Source organism: Doryrhamphus excisus, linkage group LG9, assembly GCF_037039965.1.
Source record: "Doryrhamphus excisus strain RoL-2023G ecotype Guam linkage group LG9, RoL_Dexc_Guam_v1.1, whole genome shotgun sequence".
NCBI classification, from domain to species: Eukaryota; Metazoa; Chordata; class Actinopteri; order Syngnathiformes; family Syngnathidae; genus Doryrhamphus; species Doryrhamphus excisus.
In genome coordinates this window covers 4,915,934-4,930,572 of record NC_136365.1, presented here as the reverse complement: position 1 = coordinate 4,930,572, position 14,639 = coordinate 4,915,934, and the positions used below count along the sequence as shown (strand labels likewise).

The 14,639-nt window shown below is 42.3% G+C and overlaps 1 protein-coding gene across 1 annotated transcript; it reads left to right on the top strand.

Moving 5' to 3' along the window:
- The first annotated feature begins 34 nt into the window (after positions 1-34).
- Positions 35-14,540, top strand: klhl5 (kelch-like family member 5). The gene is made up of 14 exons (XM_078793262.1): positions 35-477; positions 673-1,301; positions 4,144-4,332; positions 5,734-5,870; positions 6,512-6,708; positions 7,005-7,217; positions 9,048-9,234; positions 9,969-10,193; positions 11,041-11,116; positions 11,383-11,469; positions 11,995-12,069; positions 12,164-12,301; positions 12,538-12,709; positions 13,126-14,540. Exons 2-14 carry the CDS (start codon positions 733-735, stop codon positions 13,246-13,248), a joined length of 2,388 nt encoding a protein of 795 aa, XP_078649388.1. The 5' UTR covers positions 35-477; positions 673-732; the 3' UTR covers positions 13,249-14,540.
- Positions 14,541-14,639: the final 99 nt, after the last annotated feature.

Genomic DNA, 14,639 nt, shown 5'->3' with positions numbered 1-14,639 from the left:
TTTATTTATTTATTACTGATTGATTGATTTTCTTTATTCTTGATTTGTTCATTTATTTTTAATCTTGTTTTTTGTAGAAAAATAAAAAGTAGGATATTTGATGTTTTATCAGAGCTTTTCTTGTAGAAAATCGAAACCAAAGCAAAGTTTATTCTTTTTTTCTGTTTTTAATAAATGCGTTTTTTGTTGGCTTTTTTTGGAAAACCTGATGCGGCCCAGCCTCGCCCAGACCCTAGCTCCAGTGGCCCCCAAGTAAATTGAGTTTGAGACCCCTGATTTAGAAAAACAATGTTATATATCTACAACATTTTTACATACATGTGTTGAAAAATGACAAATCTGGCCTTTTAGATTGTCTATTATAGAGAAATGAATGTGTTTCAGGATACTACAGACATGGATGCCGAGTTGACGGTCCTATTGTGTCCTTGGATTGGAAGAAGGAGTTCAGAACATGCTGAAAATGTTTTAAAATAGGTATAAAAAAATATCACTCCATGTACAACTGAAGAAAATAATTTAGTGTCGTCCCACAATAAATGATGAACAAAATGTGGCTTGAAGCAGATGTTTGTGAGTTTTGTGTATGAGGGGCATTGACACCATTCACCATCCCTCTCTCTCTCTTCCTCTCTCCCGGTGGTTTTGCTGTGTCCATTCGGGCTCCTCCAGTCGCCGTGGCCGTTAGCGAGGAGCGTTCCTCCCGCCATTTCCTCCGCCTCTGTCCCTGCTATGTCGAGTGGCGGCTCGAGCTCTTCCTCGCGGAAGGAGTTCGATGTCAAGCAGATCCTCCGGATCCGATGGCGGTGGTTCGGTCACCCCGCCGTCCCTCAGCCTCACTCCCCGCCGCTAAGAGACTACTTCCCCGGGAGGAGAACGGTCGGCAACTCCTCAGAGGGACCTTCGTTTAGCGGTGGTGACAGCTCGACTCCAGCCGGCGTTAACAACACCAGCGGGCTGGTGACTAGCGGGAGCACCGGGTTTAACATTTGCAACAGCAGAAAGTTTGTTGATCTGCCGGGGAGTCGGAGCACCTCGGGTGGAGCTGGAGCAACCGGGAGCTCCTGTCCTCGCTCGGTGAGCCAGCCAGAGTGCAGAAGCTCCTCCGCGGCGTGGGTTTCTCCGCAGCCACGTCGCCGCACTCGCCCGGTGTCGAGCATGGAGCCCTCCGGCGAGGCCCCGGTGCTCCAGATGGTGCCCGAGCCCTCCGCTCACGTTGGCGTCAACGGGGAAGCAGCGGTGGCGGCGAGCAGCGAGGAGAACAACCACCACCACCCGGACACTGACTCCAGCTCCTGCAGGTATGAGGCGGTGGTCGGGCTATTCTCAAAGTCTAACCATAACACTTGCATGTGTGGTTAAACTTGCCTTTTTGTACTTGAAAGTTACTTTTACACCAGGATGTGTGACCTTACCTTAGTGCAAAGTGTGAGCCTGCACTCCCTGGGAGGGAGCTTGAGAAAAAAGCAGTATTTAAACCTGAAAAGCTCACTTCAGTTACATTTAAATGCAATGGTGGAAGGACCACTCAATTAATGCTGCCTGACAGAAAAACTGAGCACTTTTTTTTGCACAGCTTTTGGGCTACAAACCCAATATGAAATGATCATGGGTTTTGCAAATTAACACAAGCACTGTGACTGTTATTGCTTTAATATCTGATCCAGGAACACTAAAAGAGGTCCCTAATTTCCTGCTTGAATGCTTGCTTGATATTGCGTGTTGCATTCGTGTGGCCTCCAGTCATTGCATTCAATGGTAGCTGTCATGTAGCAACAAAGAAATTCAAAGCCATAAGGATGGAAAAAAAGGGATGTACTGTATATTTATGTATGTAGTGCACTCATCTCATACGCAAGTCTTATGACTGCAGACAAAAAGGAATTACTGATGTGGACACAAAATGAGACGGAGTGGGTATTGTGCATGCATATAGCCTTGTTCCAGCACATGTGGTTGCCATACCAACACAAAAGATGTGATCCTGTTTGCAGCTTATATATACTGCATGTGCAGCTGAGTGTGTATATTTGGAGCTGAAGTATGGGCGTCTTCCAATGTGTCATTCTCTTTGTGTGAAAATGAAAACATGGCAATGTATGCTTGTAGAATCCCAGAGTTGCAGAAGGTTCAGCTCCACCTTCTCAATTGCTCTCATTTTAATCACACTCCCTCTGGGAGCTTTGCTGTCTTATATGTGGAGTTTAAATGCAGTTTAACAATGCAATGGTTCTCTTTCTTTCAAGTTTGTAGGTAATTGATGCAGTCATGCGGTTTACATAGTCATATGATGTTGTGCATCATTGTACATAAGCTTTGTACAATTGTACAATCGATTTTGTTTTATCTGTTTCAAAGGGTTTCGCACAAAATCAGAAAAATTTTTTCCACTGGAAACAATGTAAATCTAAGTAATCATCCAAAAATGACAGCATTGTTTAATTCAACCTTTAGGAACTAAGTGCACGGTGTACCTCGTATACAAACTGAAGGACAATACAGTACTGACAGGAGTATTTGATTTGAGGCACAGCCAGTGTGTATTAGCTATGAGCCTGCAGGTTCATCAGGCTCAAAGACTCTCCCTGGTGGACTGCATTAGATTTCTACAGAACTGGGTGTACCAGTTTAGAATCTCTGCCTAGAATGGCCTTGTTTTGCTACACACTGTCTTTCGTAATGTCTTCATGCTGTGAGTGCCAGCCTGGCTCAATTAGAAGGGACTGGAAGGCAGCCTTTGCCCACTTCAAAGCACCTCCTCAGGCACTATTTAGCCCCACCATTCCTCTGAACACATGCACAAAAAGACTTAAACTTGCCAAGAAGCCTCCCAGTAGAGGTGTCGGTTCGGAAAGGAGTGCAAACGGAAAGTGCCCAGCTGGATGACGGGCAGATGTGCTGAATTGGAAAGTACTTAGCTATGGATGAACCATGCTGAAGGTATAAAAAGATGAAGAGCGGTAGAGGCACTACCGAACAGGTATGAGCTTTGTCTGCAAGTGGACTGTTTTTCACAGCGTTAACGTGAGAAATGGGGCTGAAGCGATAAGATTCAAGGGATTCACTTACAGACTACTTGCTGTAGATATGCATTAAACTGTGGCGTGCTGCAGCATTAGGTGATACATCTTTGTGGGGTAATTGCTTCGCTTGTTCTCATGTAGAGGCATTCGTGCACTAAATGTAAATGTACATACCGTAATTTCTGCTGTATAAGATGTCACTTTTTTTTTTAAACTTTGAACCCTGCGGCTTAGACAGCAGTGCGGCTAATTCAAGGCTAAACTCTAATCTCTCGAGATCGCCTTTATTTCAGAACTACTACTAATTGTTTAATTACTGTGTCTCTGTTGAGTCATTCTTTGGCAGGAGCCAATCACGAGTTATCATTTTATATTATACTGAGTATATCTACCCGTTTTTTTATTAATGTGTACCATGCGGGAAGTTGCTATGCCTCTGTACCATACGGAATGTTGCTTAACGAAAAATGCCATAACAAATACATTTAGCGTTAGTCCTCTTCAGTTTTTGTCTATTAAGCTGCATCTGTCTTTTTTTATCGTAAACATTGGTAAAGATAGTATCAGTTAATTTCTCGTTATTTTGTGCTGTGAGGGGCACTAAATTAAAAACACACACCTTAAATCTCATCAATGAAATGTTGTCTTGGGAGCCATGATGGGTAATGATTCACCTGGTAGCTATACTTCATTGTTTATCTGTGACCTACATGTGCACACACACACACACACACACACACACACACGCACATCTCATCAGCTCAACTGGAGGTGTAAACAGCACCATGCTTCATCTTTTCCACTGAAGCCTTCCTGTTTCCACAGATCAGGAGTGTGGGTGGAAAATTAAGGAGCATGAGTTAATGCATATCTTACAGGCTCGGGCTCCCACAGCAGTTTAATTCACAGCTTCTCTTTTAAGTGGGATATGTTTATCTCGCTGTTTACCCCTCCTAATTGGACCATGAAAGAGCTTTTGTCTACTTCTGCATCTTTAGTCTTGTTAAAAGGTTAAGTGCCGTCGTACAATGATATGTGGAGGAAAGAAAAAGCAGTGAGTATCGAATTAACTCAGAAATCTTTTTTTTCCTTCTATGTGTCTGTGCTGCGCGGGGTCCAGGACATCCAACAGCAGCGCCACGCTGTCATCAGGCGTGTCAATGGAGCCATGCGCATGTCCCGACGAGAGCTTGTTCACCACTCTGTCTCATGCCGACGTCACATTCCGAAAGATGGAGGGCTACTTAAGAAGCCGGCAGCTATGTGATGTCACACTCGTGGCTGGAGACAGAAGGATACCTGCGCACAGGTAGGTAAAAAAAAAAAAAAAAAAAAGGGAACGCTATGTATGGAGTGGGTCGAAAAAGTCAACTCTATTCAACAGTACTGTTGTTAAAATGCTAGATTTTAGCAGCATCCTAACCTCCTGCCTATTGCATCATCAACACTCATTGGCTGTTTACAGTAATGTATGTCAATCCCAGTGTCGATACCCTCACTTGTGAACAAGTCTTGCCTCCACATCAGGCAAGACTTCACTCCCAAACAGGAGAGTCCAATGCACTCTCTTCTGTCTTGAAAACCACAGCCCAAGATTTGGAGATGCTCATTCTCATTCCCAGAAGCTCAGCTGTCCTTTTTCATCTTCTTGGCGTGCAGCCACTGGCAAAGCAGCAGCAACAGGTACCATGCGGTCAGGGAAGATGAGACAGTGGTTCGGCTCTCCACCAGGAGAAAGACTCCATTTGTCCCTCCTGTTCTATTTGGTCTGGACCCCGGGCAAAGATGGAGGAAGAACATAAGAGAGTGCTGCCTAAGGATGCTCATGGCCAATGAGTGTGTGCATCTGAGGATCTTATTTTATTCTGAAATAGACATTAGACATTCATTCATTCATTTTCTACCACTTTTTCCTCACGAGGGTCGTGGGGGTTGCTGGAGCCTATCTCAGCTGTCTTCAGGCCAGAGGCAGGGTACACCCTGGACTGGTGGCCAGCCAATCACAGGCCACATATAGACAAACAACCAATTACACTCACATTCATACCTATGGACAATTTGGAGTCGCCAATTAACCTAGCATGTTTTTGGAATGTGGGAGGAAACCGGAGTACCCGGAGAAAACCCACGCATGCACGGGGAGAACATGCAAACTCCACACAGAGATGCCCAGGGTGGAATTGAACCCTGGTCTCCTAGCTGTGAGGTCTGCGCGCTAACCACTCGACCGCCGTGCCACCCGACATTAGACATAATAGACATAAAAAAATGTACAAAATGTTATAAAACCTTTCATAACATACTCCACAAACCTGACAGACATGCTTCAAATTATATTTTTCTACCACAATTTAAAGCACATTGGGTTTATAATGGGGTGAATCTCACTCTGAATGTTCTTCTAGTCCAGCGTGTACCTTTTCTCGTGCCCAAAGACAGCTGGGATAGGCTCCAGCATACCCCTGCAACCCTAGTGAAAAGATGGATAATCCTGAATTATATTTAATAGCCAAATTCCTACTAATTCACCCTCTCTCTTTTGACCACAATGTGAGTTCCTTACACAATGTGGAAAATGTTAAACCAGCTTAAACCTCATTGAGGTTTCAGGTCTACTCTCTTTGAGGTATCAAACCAAGAGCTTTATCTTTACTTTATCTTCCTCACTGCCGCTTTTTTTGACTTGAACATAAACTCTCACTTCACACAGGCTGGTACTCTCGTCTGTGTCGGACTACTTTGCGGCCATGTTCACCAGCGATGTGCGGGAGGCTAAGCAAGATGAGGTGAAGATTGAGGGTGTTGACCCTGATGCATTGTGGGTCCTGGTTCAATATGCATACACGGGTATGAACACTTCACTCTTGCTTCTTTTAAATGTAGACTGTATTTTCTCTTTGTTGGATTTCATTTAGCTGACTTTTAAGGGTTTATGGTAAGATATTTTTAGTAATAAAAACTGCTCAATTAAATTTTGAGAGAGTTTAAAATCCACAGTGACTCATAATGTTTCAAGATTTAGACATATCCAATGTCCTAAATTATAATGAACTTAATCAGACCCTTTGAATAGTTTTAAATAATCTCACCTTTTTTAATTTCACCTTTCGTCCAAATGCATAACAATCGGTCTTTCGCCTGGCTGGTGATAAAACAATTTGACACACCCACCAGAGATATAAATATGGAAACTACACACCTAACATTTTACAATTAAAGGACTTTTTTTGAAAAAAGGTGAAACATCTTTAACAAACAGGCCCAATTTCAGGAATGATCGAGAATCTACACATTCTTGAGGCATTCTATTCAGTCGATTGTATGTCCTAAGAATACGTGAGAATATTCATGATTAGGCGAGAAGCCATTTGTACATGCTTCATGCTTAAATTATTATATAGAAAATCTAAAAAAATACTCCCAACAAATGATTCATCCTTCTTTTTTTTGTATTTCCATCTCCTTTGACCTTGATCTGCATCCTCCAGGTCGTCTGGAGTTGAGGGAGGACACCATTGAGTCTCTGCTGGCAGTCTCGTGTCTTCTGCAGTTGTCCTCTGTGGTCCAGGCCTGCTGTTCCTTCCTCGTGAAGCAGCTCCACCCTTCCAACTGCTTGGGCATCCGCTCCTACGCTGACGCTCAGGGCTGCCACGACCTCCAGAGGGCTGCTCACGCCTACATCATGGTGGGTGTCCAGCCACTAAAAAAATAATAAATACATACATTTAAAAAACTTTCTTTTTTCGACAAGCCTTCACTGTTGATATTGACTGATAGCTGTTATTATTTTGTATACTAATATTGTTATTATATTAAGTCTGTTTTTATATCTTTAGAACACACAGAAAAGATAAAGGCATGTTCATTTCTGTCTTACATGAGGATTCTGGATGACGGGCAAAATTCCCCAAAAGTTTTTCTTTAAGCTGTGAAGTACTTTGTAACTCATGAAATCTTTCTTATCAACTGTCCGCCCACCAGGAAAATTTTCTGGAGGTCGTCGGAGGCCAAGAGTTCTTGCTTCTCCCATTGGACGAGATGGAACAGCTGCTCAAGTCCGATGACATTAACGTTCCGGATGAGGAGACTGTAGTAACCTCTTTGTTAACCTGGGTGCGTCACAATGCCGATGCCCGCCAAAGGCACCTGCCACTGCTTCTCGCTCACGTCAGACTACCACTCCTTCAACCACAGGTGAAAACTGATTCGATTCCCACTTTTTCATGACCTGAAATCAGCTTTTTTTTGTACACAAAAGGCATTTCTCTCTCAAATATTGTTCACAAATCTGTGTTAGTGAGCATTCGTCATTCAAGAGTCATAAGTATCAAGATGCTGGTGAGACAGGATGATTATTGCACAGGCGTGCATTAGGTTGGCCACAATAAAAGGCTGCTCCAAAATGTGCAGTTTAACTGTATTAGATGTGGTCCACAAGGGTCTGAAAAACAGTCAGTATCTGCTGTGCACCATTTACCTCAAATATGTACCATATACACTGATATGGTACTATGCTACTATGAAACACTATTGTGTTTTTTTACAGTATAGTATCTTTTCAATAACAATGTGCTGCATGCACTGTATTTGTTTAAAGTTACCATTGGGTTTGAATAGTGATATTGATGATAGTGATGATGTTTTGGTCATTTTTTTGGTTTGACATCCTACAATATATCATATTTCATGTCTCTCACTCCTCCCTGACTGATGTAACAGTGTAATGTGATGCTGAAGTATTTATATATGCAAGACAAAATCTTAGTTTACAGCCCAGGGCATCCAAAACACAGTCTGTTAACCACAGTTATATTACCTGATCTCTTCAGTAGAAACAAATCACCCCATGCGCCCCTCTTACTAGCCTCTTTCCGATCTCACCTCAGATATATGATGCTACACCGTACACCGTTCAGATGAAATAACAAGTAGCCGTAACATGTAATCAGTAGCAGACAGGAGGCTGCAGCAGTGCAGCGCAAGCGATAGCCACCACCTCGTTAATCTGACACACCGACTGACATCGAGCAACATCAGGTCTTGTAAAATGCCAGTAAAATGTGAAATAAAGCCCACACAGACAGACCTTCAATCAATATTCATCGTCCCTAATTAGCCGGTTGTCTATCTCGGCGGCCGTGCATTTACTCATCAAGAGGGTGCCAATTCACAGATTAATACAGTTGATCCCTGCTCCTCATTAACACACGACACACACACACACACACACACACACACTTAATCTGAGTCACTCAGCGCAGCATCTGTTTGCCATAAATAGGACAATGTGCTACAAGGCTGCATCCATCAATCTTGTTTTTCTTCTTAAATGCCAGAAATCAGTGCAGCATTATGCTTAAAAATATATTGATGAAACAATTTTTCATCATCTTTAGCAGGGTGCTATGTGTAAAACTCTCCCAATCTACATTCTGCCCAAAGCACGTCCCATCTTTGTCCTCCTGCTATGACACACATGCACTAATGGAGGCTCACCATAATATGTCCCCAACCGATTGAATGCAATTGAAGGATTCTCCCTGGTGTGTAAGCTGCTTATCCATTTAGCTCTCCTGCTGTACGTTCTGTACACGGGATTAGACAATTGATTTGATTCTGTTCCTCAGCTCAATTAATTTAGGAGACGACTTTCTTTTCTATGCTGAATGGACTGCAGAGGAAATAATAAATATATTTGTACAGGCAGGATTTCTATGCACAAAGCATGCTCAGTTACCCATTTTGGTGTGTGGAGATGTGGACTGCTCTCGCATGCGGTGCGTGTTTTAAAGCTGAAGTGTGTGAAATTGAATGTGAGCGATATCCTATGAGAGCATGATTGCTGATGAGACATGGTGGATGGATGGATAAGTCCTCCAGCGTGTGCGTGCGTTTGATATCCAATCTTTTCAATTTTCAAGTGAGAAGCTTTCACCTGACCCTCGGGTTGTCTGCAATCAGCAATACCACTGGAACAGATTAATTTGATGTAATCTGTTTATTGGTGTGTGTTTATAATTGCAGTTCTTAGCAGACTTGGAGACAAGCCCCCTTCTTCGAGACAGCGTGGACTGCCAGCGACTGCTGATGGAGGGAATGAAGTACCACCTTTTGCCCCAGCGTCGGCCCATGTTGCAGAGCCCGCGCACGCGGCCTCGTAAGGCCACCGTTGGGGCTATGTTTGCCGTTGGCGGCATGGATGCCACAAAAGGTAGCTTGGGAACACAACCCAAGCCTGAAATGTATGTAGATGGTTGCTGTGATTGCCATCATGTAAATAAGATAACTAATGAAGTTTTAACTAGTTTTGTAACTAATTTAGTTTGTTTAACAAAACATCAAAAGTATAATAAAATTTATTATTTATTAATATTTCATTCATTCATTTTCTACCGCTTTTTCCTCACGAGCTGGAGCCCATCCCAGCTGTCTTTGGGCGAGAGGCGGGGTACACCCTGGACTGGTCGCCAGCCAATCACAGGGCACATATAGACAAACAACCATTCACACTCACATTCAATTTGGCGGCAATTAACCTAGCATGTTTTTGGAATGTGGGAGGAAACCGGAGTACCCGGAGAAAACCCACGCATGCACAGAGAGAACATGCAAACTCCACACAGAGATGGCCGAGGGTGGAATTGAACCCTGGTCTCCTAGCTGTGAGGTCTGCGCGCTAACCACGACCGCCATGCCGCCCTTATTTGTTATTATAAAAAAAATATATATAAAATATGTATTATTTATTCATTATTATTTAGAATTTTGTAGTATTAAGAATTGCTTTTGTCAAATAATAAAGAAATAATACTCATATTCAAAGCAATTGGCTTTCACAACAGTAATGCCATGTTGACTAGCCTAACACAACAACACTCCCATACGGTAAATATTTGTGAACAATATTACCTTTCTAATATTACCTTTACAAATGGTACCCTGCAGGTTCTACCAGTATCGAGCAGTACTGTCTGCGGCGTGACAAGTGGAGGCAGGTGGCAACCATGAGCGGTCGGAGGCTTCAGTTTGGCGTAGCCGTCCTGGATGGCCGCATCTATGTGGTAGGGGGCCGAGATGGACTCAAGACCCTCAACACAGTGGAGTGTTACAACCCTCAGAGCAAGGCCTGGAGCGTCATGCCGCCTATGTCCACACACAGACATGGCCTGGGTAAGCACCCTCTTCATTACAATAATTGTTAAGAAACGTGTTAATGGTTTGTGTGGTGTGTTGACAACTATGGCTTTGGGCCATGGAACAGCGACTCAGCAGTAAGTGAAGTCAGTGTTGTGTTCGAGGACACAGGAAGGGTGAGGAGTGAACTGTGTGTCAAAAATACTAAGAACTAAATTGGAACACTTATATGCTAGGACTAAAAAAAGCTATATCATTTCAGTATGTGGAATCAAACTATGGAATGGATTGAGTAAGGACCTCAAACAATGCACAACGATGAGCCAATTCAAGAAACAATACAAGCAGTTGATGTTTGCTAAATACAAGGATGAAGAGTCTTGAACCAGTCATGATGTGCTATATATATCACTATATTGACACTTACTATGGTACCCATTATGTCATTGGATGGTCATATCACCTTGTACTTTGGTACGAGGTGCATTATTTAAAAAAAAAAACAAAAAAACCTTAAACTGTATTATAGAAAGCAGGTAGTGAACAAATGTAACAGTTAATGATTGTAAAAGTACCAGATGGAGGGGTATAGGATTTAATAAGCTTTGCTTCTTCCTACTCCTTTTGGACATGTGGAACTGTGAACTGATTATGGGATGCACTCCATTGTAATCTGATGGCATGTTCAGATGAAATAAAACCATTACCAATACCAAAATAGGCATTTTTATGGGTGTATCAAATACTCGCTGATTTTTGCTATTCACCGTTCCCCGTGAACATCAGGGCTCTACTGTAGTCTTAGACCGCTGTGGTTTTATTAGCTTACTAAAAAATGCGTTTTGAGTGTCATGGATGTACTGTGTGTGTTGGGCTGCTGCAGGTGTAGCCGTCCTTGAGGGGCCCATGTACGCAGTCGGAGGACATGACGGTTGGAGCTACCTCAGCACAGTAGAAAGGTGAGCGAGCATTAATGACATCCAGTGCAAGCATTTTAGAATTCCGCCATTTTGAAGAACACAAGAATAGCACTCAGTCGAGGGCAGACCTCCTCCTAGGTTGATCTGTTAACAAAAGTGAATGCAAATCCGGTGCGCCATATTTGCTTTTCCACACGCAAGTGGCAGTTTCTGCAATGAGCAGCTTATACTGTATGTTGAATCTCATTAGACTGTGGGTGTGCCGTGAGTACATAAAGTGACTGAGAAGTTGTTTTATTAATTAGGTGGGATCCTCAAGCTCGCCAGTGGAGTTTCGTAGCCAGCATGGCCACGCCCAGAAGCACTGTAGGAGTGGCTGTACTCAATGGCAAGTAAGTGACGGGAAGGTAGAACATTAAATTTCTAGCATTGAGCCCTCTCTTTTAACAACCGGCAAGTGGAAGTTATTACAATTGCAAAATCCTTCCCTTGTTTTTGTTAAGTTCTTCTGAGCGTTCCAACTGAGAAAGGCTTTGTGGGTTATAATTAGCACAGAAACAAGTGTTTGTGTGAATGTGTGAGTGTGTGTGTGTTTGCACACCACTGTTTTATCCTCTTGGTTGCCTGATGGACTGAAATGCACCCCAACTGCGTTCCATTACTTTTCTGACAAGTATACCAAATGGTGGAGCTGTTATTAAATGGAATGGAATTGACTTGAAATTTCTCACACGGTGCTCACACCATTTAGGAGACTAATAAGTCATAAGCACAAATGTGAGCAATATTATTCAAATAAAATGGCCGCCATCAAGCAAAATATATTGTGCATAAGTCACTCCCATGCTCCAGTGCTGTTCTGCAGTAGCCCAGCTTTTTGAGTGAGTGCTGGTCTCAAGAGCTTCTCCGTTTCTCAGGTTGTACGCAGTCGGAGGTCGTGATGGCTCCTCCTGCCTGCGTTCGGTGGAGTGTTTTGACCCTCACACCAACAGGTTGCAGCTGTCTGCACATATTTGACTCCATTCCCACATTTGCTGCTGCTTTTCCTCTATGATGTTTTTACAACCTGCTGAACTTCATATGCAGATGGATTGCTTGTGCACCCATGGCAAAACGGCGTGGCGGTGTGGGCGTGGCTACGTGGCACGGTTTCCTGTATGCCATTGGTGGTCACGATGCTCCTGCCTCATCGCTAGCTTCGCGACTAAGTGACTGTGTGGAAAGGTAACAATAAACATTATTGATTTTTTTTTAACCTCTTATGCTCAGCGCGGTGGGAATCTATTGTAGCTAACTTTGAAGTGGTCATCATAGACATACAACCATTCACACTGACAGTTGGACAATTTACAGTCACCAATTAATCTAACATGCATGATTTTTGAAGAATGTTGGAGGAAACCGGAGTAAACCCACACATGCACGGGGAGAACACACAAACTGTGTATGTGTGTGTACAGATATGACCCTCAGACCGATGTGTGGACAGCAGTGGCTCCCATGAGTATCAGCAGAGATGCAGTGGGTGTTTGTCTCCTCGGCGACCGTCTCTACGCTGTGGGCGGTTATGATGGACTCGTGTATCTCAGTACAGTGGAGGCTTATGACCCTCAGACTAATGAGTGGACACAGGTACACATACACGAACATATGCACACATATTCAATCCCACATTCCCTTCAGCCGTGCATCTTGGCATGTTTTCACTCTTACATATGCAAATATATGTTTTCCCTCATGCTAATATTGTCCTTGCTATGGCAGTATAAATAAAGGTGAGTGCGCATCACTCTATGGCTCATCTACACAGCCTTAGTAGGGTGTTGTTTTTCCAGGCACACACTGTACTGACAACAAGCTGGGAGGGTAAGAACAAACCGAGACGTTCAAGGATGCTGCAAGAATCACAATCTGATTTTCTAAGCGCATTGCTGCTGTTTTCATTCATGACGTGATTACTTTATTTATGATCACATTCAGAACATCATCAATGGTCATGAAAACGTTGAACTTCCTGTGTTCAGTGTGCTGTTCTTGTGTTGGTACAGGTGGCGCCACTGTGTCTGGGCCGCGCTGGAGCGTGTGTGGTGGTGGTCACCTGCAACCACTCCTCACCGGCAACCACACCACCGAGCCAAACCGCCATGCAGCCGTCATTGACTTCAGCGTGACAGACACTTTTCTTTCCTGGAAAATTGATGGAAATTCCCACAGATAGCTGCTATCTCTACCGGTGGTAAGTTGAGACTGTGGTTTGTAGCGTCGTCATGTTAATGTATTCATGGTTTTATTTGACACAGACGTTGGCAAGAGCTTATTCACTGACATAAAAAGACGTTTGACATAATCAGCACAACTTGAAGGAATCACAAACCTCCTCCTCCTCCTCTTCTGCATTGTGTACAGCTCATCTCTGTATTGTGGCAAGGATGTTTCCACAGAAGGCACTTTGCAGGTTCCACTCTATTATTCATGACAGCACCTTTTTTGGTCAATGTGAGATAAAACCAGGCTTCATCCTTGAGTTCATGTTGCCTTCAGGGTGCACTCCATCCAGCACACATGCACACTGAACGTGAACAAAGCTGGAGGCAGAGTAGATAGACGACAATGAGTATTGGTGCCACACTGAAAGAAAAAAAGACCTGCCGTATATTTGTTAACTTTGTTACTGTTTGTTAACTTCATTCATTCAGTTTTTATTATTGTTTATTTTTATTTTATTATTATTATTTTTGTTTGATTTTATCCAGTCCAAATTCTTTGATCCAATCCAGACACAAAATTCCTGTTTTTTTTGTTTCGGCTTCATTTCTTCTCATATGACTAAAATTCCAATGTTTTTTTGTAATATTATGATTTCTTTCTAATAAAAATTTTATAATAAAAACTTTTTTCTCTTTTCAAATAGAATTAGCTTTATACTCGTACTTTTTTTTTTTTACTACTCGCCATATGACTATTTCAATTAAAATATTTTGTTCTTATGAGAATACAATTCTAGTTCTATTAAAATTAATTAATGACAATTATCTGTATTATGACTTTATTTTCATAAATGTAATACTTCTTTTCCAAATATGTTTGTCATGTTAAATTGTTTCAACTTTAAGTCATATCGCATTGTCTTGTATTCTGATGACTCGTCGATTTCAACGCTATTAATCTGTAATATTCAGGCTGCTTCTCACAAAAGTACAAGTGAATGTAATATTCCAACTACATGTAAAGCAAATAATGTAAATTCTATGTAGAATAAAAATATAACAGTAAGTCAATATTGTTCTTGCAGCCATTTTCTGCAATATTGCTATTTTATCCCATTAGATGCTACCGCCTCTCTGACAAGGCTCCAGCATACCCGCGATCCTAGTGAGGATAAGTGACATAGAAAATGGATGGATTTCTCGTAATATGAAAAATGCAGGCTCATCATCCCCTTGTGTTTCTATAATATTAGGATTTTACTAATAAAATACATATTATTGTAATGAAATTTTTTTTTGTAATAAAATATTATTCTATTTTATTTCCTGTATGTGCATGGGTTTTCTACTCAGGT

Coding starts and splice junctions, on each gene's coding strand:
- klhl5 (XM_078793262.1), top strand. CDS start 733: ATGTCGAGTGGCGGCTCGAGCTCTTCCTCGCGGAAGGAGTTCGATGTC. Junction 9,235..9,968: donor CGGCATGGATGCCACAAAAG/GTAGCTTGGGAA, acceptor GGTACCCTGCAG/GTTCTACCAGTATCGAGCAG. Junction 10,194..11,040: donor CACACACAGACATGGCCTGG/GTAAGCACCCTC, acceptor GGGCTGCTGCAG/GTGTAGCCGTCCTTGAGGGG.